Raw genomic sequence first — 15,183 nt, 5'->3', positions numbered from 1 at the left:
AATATGGAGTTTTTACAACATTGCTTCAATCTATCCTATCCTCAGACCTACAATGGCTACGGAGTAGGAGCTAGGGATCGATTTGGAACTGAGAATATACAGTTGAAGTCGGAAGTTTACGTACACTTAGGTTGGAGTCATTAAAACTTGTTTTTCAACCACTCCACAAATTTCTTGTTAACAAACTATAGTTTTGGCAAGTCGGTTAGGACATCTACTTTATGCATGACACAAGTAATTTTTCCAACAATTGTTTACAGACAGATTATTTCACTTATAATTCACTGTATCACAATTCCAGTGGGTCAGAAGTTGACTGTGCCTTTTTAAAGAGCTTGGAAAATTCCAGAAAATGATGTTATGGCTTTAGATGCTTCTGATAGGTCCTCTGTAGCTCAATTGGTAGAGCATGGCGCTTGTAACCCCGGGGTAGTGGGTTCGATCCCCGGGACCACCCATACGTAAAAATGTATGCGCACATGTCTGTAAGTCGCTTTGGATAAAAGCGTCTGCTAAATGGCATATTAATTGGAGGTGTACCTGTGGTTGTATTTCAAGGCCTACCTTCAAACTCAGTGCCTCTTTGCTTGACATCATGGGAAAATCAAAATAAATCATCCAAGACCTCAGAAAAAACATTGTAGACCACCACAAGTCTGGTTCATCCTTGGGAGCAATTTCCAAATGCTTTAAGGTACCACATTCATCTGTTCAAACAATAGTACGCAAGTATAAACACCATGGGACCACGCAGCCGTCATACTGCTCAGGAAGGAGACGCGTTCTGTCTCCTAGAGATTAATGTACTTTGGTGCGAAAAGTGCAAATAAATCCCAGAACAACAGCAAAGGACCTTGTGAAGATGCTGGAGGAAACAGGTACAAAAGTATCTACAGTAAAATGAGTCCTATATCGACATAACCTGAAAGGCCGCTCAGCAAGAAAAAAAAAAAAAGTCACTGCTCCAAAACCACCATAAAAAAGCCAGACTACAGTTTGCAACTGCACATGGGGACAAAGATAGTACTTTTTGGAGAAATGTCCTCTGGTCTGATGAAACAAAAATAGAACTGTTTGGCCATAATGACCATCGTTATGTTTGGAGGAAAAAGGGGAGTATTGCAAGCCAAAGAACACCATCCCAACCGTGAAGCACGAGGGTAGCAGCATAATGCCGTGGGGGTGCTTTGCTGCAGGAGAGACTGGTGCACTTTACAAAATAGATGGCATCATGAGGAAGGAAAATTATGTGGATATATTGAAGCAACATCTCAAGACATCAGTCAGGAAGTTAAAGCTTGGTCGCAAATGGGTCTTCCAAATGGACAATGACCCCAAGCATACTTCCAAAGTTGTGGCAAAATGGCTTAAGGACAACAAAGTCAAGGTATTGGAGTGACCATCACAAAGCCCTGACCTCAATCCTATAGAAAATCTGTGGGCAGAACTGAAAATGCGTGTGCGAGCAAGGAGGCCTACAAACCTGACTCAGTTACACCAGCTCTGTCAGGAGGAATGGGCCAAAATTCACCCAACTTATTGTGGGAAGCTTGTGGAAGGCTACACAAAATGTTTGACCCAAGTTAAACAATTTAAAGGCAATGATACCAAATACTAATTGAGTGTATGTAAACTTCTGACCCACTGGGAATGTGATGAAATAAAGAAAAGCTGAAATAAATCACTCTCTACTATTATTCTGACATTTCACATTCTTAAAATAAAGGACTTGTGAAAAACTGAGTTTAAATGTATTTGGCTAAGGTGTATGTAAACTTCCGACATTTATTGTGACTTTGTTTATTCTTATGTGGGGGAGTGGTTACGAAAATGTTAGTCAATAGGAGTTGGGTTATGGTTTGCAATTGGTGATCAGCAATACCTTGAGCCAACTAGGGGTAGGCAGTCAATTCTGAAAATAAATTGAAATTCAACAAATTTATTAAACAGTATTTATCGGAATAGGAAGCAGTGGGCAATGATCAATTTGTTGACCAAATTATTAATCAGGACATCCTGATTTGATATGGAGCATACAGTACCTAGAATGGGGTGAGGACTAGGAGATGCAAGATCAAGCTAATGCCCTTTTCAGCTGAAGTTGTCACTTATTATACTCAGACTTAACCCTCAAGGACATTTTAAGAAATGTCTGACAACTTAAGCGGATATGAGAAGTTGTAGTCCTGTGTAGCTCAGTTGGTAGAGCATGGAGCTTGCAACGCCATGGTTGTGGGTTTGATTCCCATGGAGGACTAGTATGAAAATGTATTCACTCACTACTCTAAAATGTCAAATGTATTGCAGGTAAGTGTAATGCGAAATATTCATGAGAAGACCCCGCTTTCATCCAACTGATGTCTCATGGTGTCTTGTAGGAATACATGACTGTCTTTCTCACAATAAGTGAACAGAACACCTATTGAATTGATGGTGAATAGGAATAACGAAATGGTTGTACACATACCCCGCCTCCCAGCCCCACCCCATTTGAAAAATAATTGAGGAATGCACGTCCTATTATAGATAATAACCATTTATGAACGTACAACTTTCATTTGCATATGTTTGATACCGTTCTGTTTGATACTGTTCCATTCATTCCCAGTCAGACATTACAAGGAGTTTTTCCCAATACTGCCTCCACCAATGCATACATAGGATTTAAATCAGGGGGGAAGGATTGCGACATGGTATACAGTAGGCAGCCATTCAGTAGATGTACTTATTTCTTAACTACCATGGAAAAGCAAGTGATTGTGGGGTCACTTCCACCTCGTAAAAATCCAAATGCACACTCCACAGCCCTATATAGCCTATACACATATTGGATCTTCACATATTCAAATGAACACATTCAAGCACATCAGCCAAAACCGTTGTCTCGTTCTCTCTTTCTGTATTGCTAAGGAGACAACCAGGACACCATTACGTTAGCCTCAGAACATCTTTACAAAGCCTTTTATCTCAATTCATCTTTCATCGATTCCTCACATCCTGTCCTTGCCTCCTTCTCAAAACCCATTGGAGAAGTAGGTCAGAGGGGAGGTAGCTAGGAATTACAATACATTTGAGAAGGAGGCAAGGAAATAGGATGTGATGAATCACAGAAAGACAAATTGAGAAAGAGGCTAAGATAACCTGATATGTTACAAACAAAACATTATGGGTACTGTAGTACATCATGCCACACTCTCTCTCATCCAGTCCAAAGAACTCCAGATCAAGCGTCAGTTCCAGGACACGTGCAAGATCCAGACGCGCCAGTACAAGGCCCTGCGCAACCACTTGCTGGAGAACACGCCCAAGTCGGACCACAAGGCGGTGCTCAAGCGCCTGAAGGATGAGCAGACACGTAAGCTGGCCATCCTGGCTGAGCAGTACGACCACTCCATCAATGACATGCTGTCCACACAGGCTGTGAGTAATGCAAGAATATGTTGTTCACTCTTTGCACCGCACCACCAACCCACCGTAGCGCCTTACCCACCCCTGCCTGGGCATGTGAGGGCATGCGAGCCAGCTGCCTGCACTCCTGACTGTCCCCGGACTTGACATCATCACACCGCTTTCTTTGTCCTCACTTAAGTGTTATGATACCCTCTCGGCACTTGGCTAGCAAGCTACACCCTTTCTCTCCGTAGTTGACTAATAGTACCGCTTCTAAAAAAATATGCCATTCCCCCTGCCCTGGGTCTGACTGTCCTTGCATGGCACAACATGGGCCTGTTCAGAGGATGTAGCGTTACAGAACGTTCAGATAGAAATGTATCATATAGAACAGACATTTTGGTCAGATAGAATAGGGGAATTGTGTCAGCTCTATTCATTCTATTTATATCTGCAACGTTGCACCTGAGATGGTAGAGAAAGCGAGACATCTCACTGGCAAAATTAATAAGTATACCAGAGCCAGCTGTTATTGGACAGTTTCCCATTGAAAAATATGTCTATTTAAGTGGGCATTTCCTCTCTCGCGTGAGCATGCCAGAGATTATGGAGGAACCGCGAGCTCACGCGGGAAAGCATGCTCACGCAAGAGAGGGAATGCCTACTTACACAGACCGGAACCTTGACAATGTTTTCCAATGGTAAACTGCCTGAGTAAGACATTTATCCACTATCTTTGGTTACACCCCATACCTACTAGAACAGCAGGTCCGCAATCAGCAGGGCACAACGTTGTGGAATATTCAGATATAAATATATGATGGAGAACAAATACTCCTCTCTGACATGAAGAAAAAGGAATCCTGTCAGCTCTATTCATGACATTTCTATTTAACGTTCCACAGCTTTGCACCCTCCTGAACAGACCCCAGTTACGTGCATCTGTTAGGTCCTCACGTAGCACCAACACACGTCCAAGACACTCAAGTAAGCCAAACCCCCTTTTTCTGTCCCTACACGACACCACATCTGCTGGCACACAGAAAGTTACATAACATCTCTTGTGTCTCCGAATAGCACCGCCTCACATCCACAGGCACAGATCTGCCATATGTCATGTACTCATGTAACACCTCACATAGGCCACACACACCCCTGTCCCTATCCTCACCACACTCCTCCACTTGTAGGCTACTAGCCAAATGCCTATTCACATTGTTACAAGCTATACCCAGCTCTATACAGTCTCTACTGTTTCTATACTATCTCTACTGTATCACTATCATCAATACCACAGCATGTATCAAACAAACTACGACACCCTATTCATGTCACACAATACCACACTGTTATTTCCCCATCACACACTCATGGAAAGAAGTGGGGGGCGCTCAACCATCACACACTCAACCACATTCAATCGGAGCAAACCACTACCTCATCAATAATATTTACCCAAAACATTTCCATTAAGTAACTAACACACCTCCCTCACACTAAGATACACATCCCCTTCCTATACGCCACACCCCCTGATCTGTCCCTCTGTCACCCTATGCCTAAGTACGGGAGGAACTCCCTTTTCCACTTCCTCCACCTATTTTTATGCTGACGCCCCACCTTATTTGCCACTCTGTCTCCAGCTCCGATTGGATGAGACGCAGGAGGCGGAGTATCAGGTGCTGCGGATCCAGCTGCAGCAAGAGTTGGAGCTGCTCAACGCCTACCAGAGTAAGATCAAGATCCACACCGACTCGCAGCATGAGCGGGAGGCCAAGGACCTGGAGCAGAGGGTGTCCATCCGCCGGGCACTGCTGGAGCAGAGGGTAGGTGTAGGGTGAAGTTGCCCCTAAACTCTGATCTGGGGTCAGTTTTGCCTTTCCCCCGCTAATGGTTAGAGTTCGGGGAGGGGAAACTGATCCTAGATCACCCTGGAGCAAGGGGTGGAGAGATACAGCTGGTCCCAAATCTCTCCCTATCCCTCCCCTTAGCCCTAACCCTAGCATGTATGTGGGGTCTGGATAGATATAACTAGTGAAGTGGAGGAGCTTCCACCATATAGCTTTCACCTTACAGATTTGCACACATCAAAGGGTTAGGGAGCGAATTGGGACTGACAGAGAGTATGGTTTCATTACAAATCGACCACCTAGCCCTAGACTTTTGTCTTGGATGTTAAAAGATGTCTTGGATGTTTGTCCAAAATCTAAATCCAAGATTACATATCTGGCCCATTGAAAAATGCCAAGAATTTATACCAAACTCTAGCCCCACTACATTCTAGGCACTCCTGTAGATATGACCGAATTGGATAGGTGGAAGCAATAATGCAACCAATCAGAGGCTATTACCAGAATGCTTATATCTATCCAGTCCTCTCAGATCCAATCCTCTCAGTTCTACAGGAGTGCCTAGGCCGGTTTGTGATTACATTTTTGGACTTTTGGAATGGGCCAGATATGTAACTACTGTATGTAGCGATTTCAGTGGCAACAGAAATTGTATTTGAATTCCATCATTTTTATTTGCATGAGGATATAGCATTTTTATTTAATATTTTTGAATTTGTACTGCACAAATTGAACTTGTATTTTCATTATTTGAAACTGAATTGAATGAATATTGCATTCAGTTTTAAAATTCAATTTCAATTTAATTGAATATTCAAGTTCAATATTAAGTTTCAATCAGAGTATGTGAGCGAGTTGATGAGCGGTCGGAAATCCAGCTCATCGCTCATGGAGCTTGCACACTGCTCCGGCACTCCACGTCCTGCTCCAAGTCCTTTCCAACCGCTCCGCAAAAAACTGCTCCTTGCTCAAAGGAAAAAAAAACGGCCATCCAAATTCGCTCCATTCATTAAAATCACAATTTAACCAACACACATCTATTTCTGTGACTATCTGGACCTACTGTACCATTTTGTTTTGAAGTATTGAAACCAAACCATATGATTTGAATGAAAACAGGAAAAGGTGACTGTAAGAAGCGCTCATCATTTCAAATAGGCCACATGTCACATTAAACAGCATATAAACACTCTAAATAGGTCAGCAGCCAGACAGGTAGCCTAAGAAGGAGTGAAAATGAATTATTTTGTCTATATTATTTCAAGGCTATAGCCTGCAAATACATAAATTGTGAAGCTTTTTGCATGTGCGACACACTAGGCTGGCAGGGACATTAAGCGCTCTGCATATTATGTAATGGCAAAATGTAGATTCCCGCCTAAATAGACATACCCAAAAGTAACTGCTATTCATGTGTAATCACATGATTCTGACATAAATAACTTGGTATATTTGGAAAGAAGACATCTGTGAGATTATGAGAAAATGATCAGATAGGAGTTACATAGTTCAGAATACACAAGATCAAGCACACACAAAATAACAGATTTGTTATTTTGAAAGTAATCTTTCATTGACAAGCTATAAATGAATTATTGATGACTAGAGCTGGAAACACATCAGATGGCTTCCACAACATGTGAACAATATAAAAAAAGGGATTGATAGACCTAACAACTAGAAATGGCAGATGTTTTAGTAAGTGGTGTCAGGTGTGGTCACGGGACGTTAACAAGTGTCCCTAAACCTCTCCAAAGTGGCATATGTCTGTAAATTAGATAATTTCCAGTGCTATTACATATTTTCAATCACTAAATGCCATTTGTTCAGTATAAAAACACAATTTCTACCATATCAACCTCACTCAAACATTGTGGTGGTGTTATGGGGTATCCAGGGTACATTCAAGTGTCCTTTCAACCTCTCCAAAGTGTCTAAATGTGGTAATTGCACTGTTTTTGCACACTGGATGTGCCTCTTGCTTTGTCCCACCCAGGTCAACTGCATATCCCTGGAAAGCTTATCTCATTGGCAACAAGACTGTCAAGGTGCCATAGTAGCCAATCCCCTGTGTAATGGATGCCTACAGCGCGTAAGCAGGCAACATCAAATGTTTTATGCGCAAAGATAGTCACTAGGTGGACATTCGATGTTGCCATTAAGTCATACATCATCTGATAACATTGGCAATAGGCTAGATTTGTTCCTACCAACCTAAGGATTAATTTGATACCCCCCATGTAGCTATAGCTCAAACACAGACCAAATCGAAGCTTACCTTGTAAGATGTTTGCTGTTTGGTGAAAATGTGTAAAATAAACATTTTGACTCTCGAGGTTGGTGATCAATAACGGTAGGTCACAGGCAGACAAATAAGATATCCTCATGATCTGTGGAGTCCTGGCTTTCGGTGTGTATCAACGTATTCCATGTTTATTTCGTTTATGCTTCACAACGTTAACCGGAATGTAGGTAGCAGCCATCTTGAAATGAGGTCATTGGCTCGGCCTGCCCTAATAAATTCGTATGCCCAAATTTGGTAGTAAGTCACACGAAAGATTTGAAGGCACCGATCAATAGCCAAGATACTGCTTTCCGCAGACACCCTGCTTTTGCAGATAAGGGCTACTGTTCTCATACCAGACTGAATTTAATAAAACAAATCTAATAGGGTCCCCAAATATGGGGACTTTACATTTAAGAGGTACAACATTTCGTTGTATTAAATCATTATAGTCTATAAATTGCACATATAGGCTGTGACTTAGAATTAAATACAAATTAAACGTAAAATGCCCTATTAGGCTCCATCTACAGTGCCTTTGAATTCATTTATGAAACATGAGTTTGGCCAGAGTCTGGGCTTCAGGCTCATGCGAGAATACCCTCTCAGCGCTTGCAGAGCCACTAGGGATGCTAAACACACTTCGGGCCACTCTTGCCAGACTGGGCAGGGATGCGTTTTTTTGTTGTTGTTGTTGTAGGTAGGACTAAAGGATTTTAGGTTAAATAACCCTATCAATCAAAACGGAAAGCTCCTTGAAAGAGGTAATATGCCAGGCCTATTGGGCCAAAATCCATGATGGCCTATTGCAGTGCATTCGGAAAGTATTCAGACCCCTTGACTTTTTTCCACATTTTGTTATGTTAGTCTTATTCTAAAATGGATCTAAAAAAATTAAAAAATTAAACTCATCAATGTACACACAATACCCCATAATGACAAAGCAAAAACAGGTTTTTAGACATTTATGCAACATCAACAAAATATATTTATGGACATATCACCTTTACATAAGTATACTGACCCTTTACTCAGTACTTTGTTGAAGCACCTTTGGTAGCGATTACAGGCTAGAGTCTTCTTGGGTATGACGCTACAAGCTTTGGGGAGTTTCTCCCATTCTCTGCAGAGCCACTCAAGCTCTGTCAGGTTGGATGGGCCACTGAAGGTCATTCAGAGACTTGTCCCGAAGCCACTCCTGCGTTGTCTTGGCTGTGTGCTCATTACCGAGTTCCAAACTGCCTCGGGAAGCAACGTCAGCACAATAACTGTTCGTCAGGAGCTTCATGAAATGGGTTTCCATGGCCAAACAGCCTCACACAAGCCTAAGATCATCATGCTCATTGCCAAGTGTCGGCTGGAGTGGTGTAAAGCTTGCCGCCATTGGACTCTGGAGCAGTGGAAACGGGTTCTATGGAGTGATAAATCACACTTCACCAGTCCAACGGCCAAATCAGGGTTTGGCAGATACCAGGAGAACGCTACCTGTCCCAATGCATAGTGCCAACTGTACAGTTTGGTGGAGGAGGAATAATGGTCTGGGGCTGTTTTTCATGGTTCGGGCTAGGCCCCTTAGTTCCAGTGAAGGGAAATCTTAACGCTACAGCATACAATAACATTCTAGACGATTCTGTGCTTCCAACTTTGTGGCAACAGTTTGGGGAAGGACCTTTCCTGTTCCAGCATGACAATGCCCCCGTGCACAAAGCGAGGTCCATACAGAAATACATACAGAAATGGTTTGTCAAGATCGGTGTGGAAGAACTTGCCTGGCCTACAGAGTCCTGACCTCAACCCCATCAAACACCTTTGGGATGAATTGGAACGCCGACTGCGAGCCAGGCCTAATTGCCCAACATCAGTCCCCGACCTCACTAATGTTCTTGTGGCTGAATGTAAGCAAGCCCCCGCAGCAATGTTCCAACATCTAGTGGAAAGCCTTCCGAGAAGAGTGGAGGCTGTTATAGCAGCCAACGTGGGACCAACTCCATATTAATACCCATGATATTGGAATGAGATGTTCGTGCAGGTGTCCACATACTTTTGATCATGTAGTGTACCATATTGAATATAAATATTGAATTTGAATATTCAATTAAATTAAATGTTCATTTTAAATGTTTCAAATGATGAAATACAAGTTAAATGTATGAATTCAATTATTCAATTTGTGCATTAAACATTCAAAAATATTAAATTAAAATTCTATATCCTAATAGTCATTTAGCAGACGCTCTTATCCAGAGCGACTTACAGGAGCAATTAGGGTTAAGTGCCTTGCTCAAGGGCACATCAACAGATTTTTCACCTAGTCGGCTCGGGGATTAGAACCAGCGACCTTTCGGTTACTGGCACAACGCTCTTAAACCCTAAGCTACCTGCCGCCCCATCTACACACAATACCCCATAATGACAAAGCAAAAACAGGTTTTTAGAATTTTGCAAATGTATTCAAAATTCAAAACTGATATCAAATTTATGTAAGTATTCAGACCCTTTACTCAGTACGCTGTTGAAGTACCTTAGGTAGTGATTTGGCAAACTCCAAGCAGGCTCTCATGTGCCTTTTACTGAGGAGTGGCTTCCGTCTGGCCACTCTACCATAAAGGCCTGATTGGTGGAGTGCTGCAGAGATGGTTGTCCTTCTGGAAGGTTTTCCCATCTCCACAGGGGTACTCTGGAGTTCTGTCAGAGTGACCATTGGGTTCTTGGTCACCTCCCTGACCAAGGCCCTTCTCCCCTTGATTGCTCAGTTTGGCCAGGTGGTCAGCTCTAGGAAGAGTCTTGGTGTTTCCAAACTTCTTCCATTTAAGAATGATGGAGGCCACTGTCTTCTTGGGGACCTTCAATGCTGCAGAAATGTTTTGGTACCCTTCCCCAGATCTGTGCCTCGACACAATCCTGTCTCGGAACTCTACGGACAATTCCTATGACCTCGTGGCTTTGCTCTGACATGCACTGTCAACTGTGGGATCTTATATAGACAGGTGTGTGCCTTTCCAAATCATGTCCAATCAATTGAATTTACCACAGGTGGACTCCAATCAAGTTGTAGCAACATCTCAAGGATGATCAATGGAAACAGGATGCACCTGAGCTCAATTTCGAGTCTCATAGCAAAGGGTCTGAATACTTATGTAAATAATGTATTTCTGTTTTAATTTTATTTGCAAAAAAATCTAAAAACCTGTTTTCGCTTTGTCATTATGGGATATTGTGTGTAGATTGATGAGGAAAATGTTTTATTTAATCAATTTTAGAATAAAGCTGTAACGTAACAAAATGTGGAAAAAGTCAAGGAGTCTGAATACTTTCCGAATGCACCGTAACCTGGATTTGTTTTTACAAACATCCAAGACATCTGTGTTTGTTTGTTTGCGTGTGTGCGTGTGTGTTTTTTTTGGTTTTACTATCCTTGTGAGGACCAGAAGTCCTCACAAGGATAGTAAAAAAAAAAAGGAACATTCGGACTACTGGGGATATTTCGCCGGTCCCCACAAAGAAAAATACACTGCTCAAAAAAATAAAGGGAACACTAAAATAACACATCCTAGATCTGAATGAATGAAATAATCTTATTAAATACTTTTTTCTTTACATAGTTGAATGTGCTGACAACAAAATCACACAAAAATTATCAATGGAAATCAAATTGATCAACCCATGGAGGTCTGGATTTGGAGTCACCCTCAAAATGAAAGTGGAAAACCACACTACAGGCTGATCCAACTTTGATGTAATGTCCTTAAAACAAGTCAAAATGAGGCTCAGTAGTGTGTGTGGCCTCCACGTGCCTGTATGACCTCCCTACAACGCCTGGGCATGCTCCTGATGAGGTGAAGCATCCGTCACCTCCTGGACAGTCTGTGGTGCAACGTGGCGTTGGTGGATGGAGCGAGACATGATGTCTCAGATGTGCTCAATTGGATTCAGGTCTGGGGAACGGGCGGTCCATAGCATCAATGCCTTCCTCTTGCAGGAACTGCTGACACACTCCAGCCACATGAGGTCTAGCATTGTCTTGCATTAGGAGGAACCCAGGGCCAACCGCACCAGCATATGGTCTCACAAGGGGTCTGAGGATCTCATCTCGGGACCTAATGGCAGTCAGGCTACCTCTGGCAAGCACATGGAGGGCTGTGCGGCCCTCCAAAGAAATGCCACCCCACACCATGACTGACCCACCACCAAACCGGTCATGCTGGAGGATGTTGCAGGCAGCAGAACATTCTCCACGGCGTCTCCAGACTCTGTCACGTCTGTCACATGTGCTCAGTGTGAACAGGTGCTTTCATCTGTGAAGAGCACAGGGCGCCAGTGGCGAATTTGCCAATCTTGGTGCTCTCTGGCAAATGCCAAACGTCCTGCACGGTGTTGGGCTGTAAGCACAACCCCCACCTGTGGATGTCGGGCCCTCATACCACCCTCATGGAGTCTGTTTCTGACCGTTTGAGCAGACACATGCACATTTGTGGCCTGCTGGAGGTCATTTTGCAGGGCTCTGGCAGTGCTCCTCCTGCTCCTCCTTGCACAAAGGCGGAGGTAGCAGTCCTTTTGCTGGGTTGTTGCCCTCCTACGGCCTCCTCCACGTCTCCTGATGTACTGGCCTGTCTCCTGGTAGCGCCTCCATGCTCTGGACATTACGCTGACAGACACAGCAAACCTTCTTGCCACAGCTCGCATTGATGTGCCATCCTGGATGAGCTGCACTACCTGAGCCACTTGTGTGGGTTGTAGACTCCGTCTCATGCTACCACTAGAGTGAAAGCACCGCCAGCATTCAAAAGTGACCAAAACATCAGCCAGGAAGCATAGGAACTGAGAAGTGGTCTGTGGTCACCACCTGCAAAACCAGTCCTTTATTGGGGGTGTCTTGCTAATTGCCTATAATTTCCACCTGTTGTCTATTCTATTTGCACAACAGCATGTGAAATGTATTGTCAATCAGTGTTGCTTCCTAAGTGGACAGTTTGATTTCACAGAAGTGTGAATGACTTGGAGTTACATTGTGTTGTTTAAGTGTTCCCTTTATTTTTTTGAGCAGTGTACTATTTTAGGCTTAGGGGCTAGGGTTAGGGTTACAATTAGGATTAGGAGTTAGGTTTAGGGGTTTCAGATTAAGGTTAGGGTTAGGTTTAGGGGTTAGGGAAAATAGGATTTTGAATGACAATCACTTTTTTGGTCCCCACAAGGATAGTAAAACAAATGTGTGTCTGTATTTGTGTGTTTATCAGTGTTTTCTCACGTTCAACAGTTCTGTGACCTTGTTCCCCCTATTACCCACAGATTGAGGAGGAGATGCTGTCTCTTCAGAATGAGCGCTCTGAGCGCATCCGCACCCTCCTGGAGCGGCAGGCCTGTGAGATCGAGTCCTTTGACTCTGAGAGCCTCCGTCTGGGTTTCAGCAACATGGCCCTCACGGGCATCCCCAGCGAGGCCTACCCCAAGCAGGGCTACACCAACGCCCCACCAGGGTTCCGCTCCGGTGGGGGCCACTGGAGCCATGGCATGCACGCCCAGCCCCAGCCGCACTCGCGCCGCAGCCACAACAGTAGTAGCGGTGGAGGGGGTGGGGGTGGTGGAGGGGGGAGCAGAGGGGAGTCTTCTTCTTCTCACGGCATGGCTCTGGGGTTGGGTCTGGGGAGGGATGGGAGGGAGGTGCATCCTTCATCTCGTTCGTCAGCCTCTTCTTCCTCTTCCTCCTCCCAACAACACCACCACCGTCATCACCTGCCGCAGCACTACCACCACCAAAGCACGCCCCAGCTCTACCGGGAGCGGGAAAGGGATAGAGAGAGGGAGCGGGAGAAGGAGAGGGACAGGGAGTGGGCCGGGGTCCGAGGCGGCGGCGACCTGGCCCACCCGCAGCACCCCCACCCCTTCTCCCACAACCTGCCCTCTCGCTCCTCCTCTCAGTCCCTGGCCCTGCTGCCGCCGCCGCCCCCCACGCCCCCCTCTATCTCGGGGCCCTCCTCGCAGGGAGGGGTGTATGGCGGGGGGCTGGTCGTCAGGGGCGGTCCCAGCCTCATGGCCCTGAGGAACAGCCCCCAGCCGCTGAGGAGGACGGCATCCGGAGGGGGACCCGGCGGGGCGGGTGGAGGCGATGGGGTGCTGAGCCGCAGCACCTCGGTCACCTCGCACATCTCCAACGGCTCCCACCTCTCCTACTCCTAAAGAGGGGGGAGGCGGTGGAGGGTGTTCACCTGAGAGAGAGCGGGCGGGGGGGGGGGGTAGACGGGTGGTTTTCACTTTGACTGGGAATGTAGCTACCTGTCTTACCATTGAAGTGGGTGAGGGAAAGGGATGGAGAGTGGGTGGTGTCTGTTCACTTTTTTCTGAGGTGAGGCAGGGGAAGGGGGGGGGGGGGGGGGGGGGGTAGGGGCAGAGAAAGGTGGAGGTAGCCATGTCTTCTTCTATGATGTTCTATATTGGAATGGAGGAAGCAAGAGAATAGGTGGGAAAGTGCATGGAAAGGGAAGAGATAAAAACAACAGACCTGAATGTGAATGTATGTACAGTTGAAGTCGGAAGTTTACATACACCTTAGCCAAATACATTTAAACTCAGTTTTTCACAATTCCTGACATTTAATCCTAGTAAAAATTCCCTGTTTTATGTCAGTTAGGATCACCACTTTATTTTAAGAATGTGAAATGTCAGAATAATAGTAGAGAGAATGATTTATTTAAGCTTTTATTTCTTTCATCACATTCCCAGTGGGTCAGAAGTTTACATACACTCAATTAGTATTTGGTATCATTGCCTTTAAATTGTTTAACTTGGGTCAAACTTTTCGGGTAGCCTTCCACAAGCTTCCCACAATAAGTTGGGTGAATTTTGACCCATTCCTCCTGACAGAGCTGGTGTCAGGTTTGTAGGCCTCCTTGTTCGCACACGCTTTTTCAGTTCTGCCCACAACTTTTCTATAGGATTGAGGTCAGGGCTTTGTGATGGCCACTCCAATACCTTGACTTTGTTGTCCTTAAGCCATTTTGCCACAACTTTGGAAGTATGCTTGGGGTCATTGTCCATTTGGAAGACCCATTTGTGACCAAGCTTTAACTTCCTGACTGAAGTCTTGAGATGTTGCTTCAATATATCCACATAATTTTCCTTCCTCATGATGCCATCTATTTTGTGAAGTGCACCAGTTCCTCCTGCAGCAAAGCACCCCCACAGCATGATGCTGCCACCCCCGTGCTTCACGGTTGCCTATCAGAAGCTTCTAAAGCCATGACATAATTTTCTGGAATTTTCCAAGCTGTTTAAAGGCACAGTCAACTTAGTGTATGTAAACTTCTGACCCACTGGAATTGTGATACAGTGAATTATAAGTGAAATAATCTGTCTGTAAACAATTGTTGGAAAAATTACTTGTGTCATGCACAAAGTAGATGTCCTAACCGACTTGCCAAAACACTAGTTTGTTAACAAGAAATTTGTGGAGAGGTTGAAAAACTAGTTTTAATGACTCCAAACTAAGTGTATGTAAACTTCCGACTTCAACTGTATGTAGTGTGATAATCTAGCAAGCACATGTGTTATATGGCTTCAGAAAGGGAAAAATGCTGGTTTTAGTCTGCATTCAAAGGTAGCTATTGTTCGAAACACATTTTATTGGTTTATAACAGTTATTTGTTGACATTGTTTTTTGTTTAT

General features: G+C 44.4%; 1 protein-coding gene across 1 annotated transcript in view; it reads left to right on the top strand.

The window, feature by feature from the left end:
* Positions 1-13,698, top strand: part of taok2b (TAO kinase 2b) — a gene marked incomplete at its 3' end in the record, with an annotated part of 55,827 nt that extends 42,129 nt beyond the window's left edge. Inside the window, exons 18-20 of the mRNA XM_084163406.1 lie at positions 3,208-3,420; positions 5,034-5,216; positions 12,811-13,698. Of these exons, the coding sequence (XP_084019532.1) occupies positions 3,208-3,420; positions 5,034-5,216; positions 12,811-13,698 (1,284 nt within the window). The remainder of the gene's footprint in view (positions 1-3,207; positions 3,421-5,033; positions 5,217-12,810) is intronic.
* Between the last annotated feature and the right edge of the window lie 1,485 nt (positions 13,699-15,183).

This window comes from Coregonus lavaretus (assembly GCF_964263955.1).
Source record: "Coregonus lavaretus genome assembly, chromosome: 1".
NCBI lineage: Eukaryota > Metazoa > Chordata > Actinopteri > Salmoniformes > Salmonidae > Coregonus > Coregonus lavaretus.
Note: the sequence above shows the minus strand (reverse complement) of the source record. Positions and strands in the feature narration are given on the sequence as shown.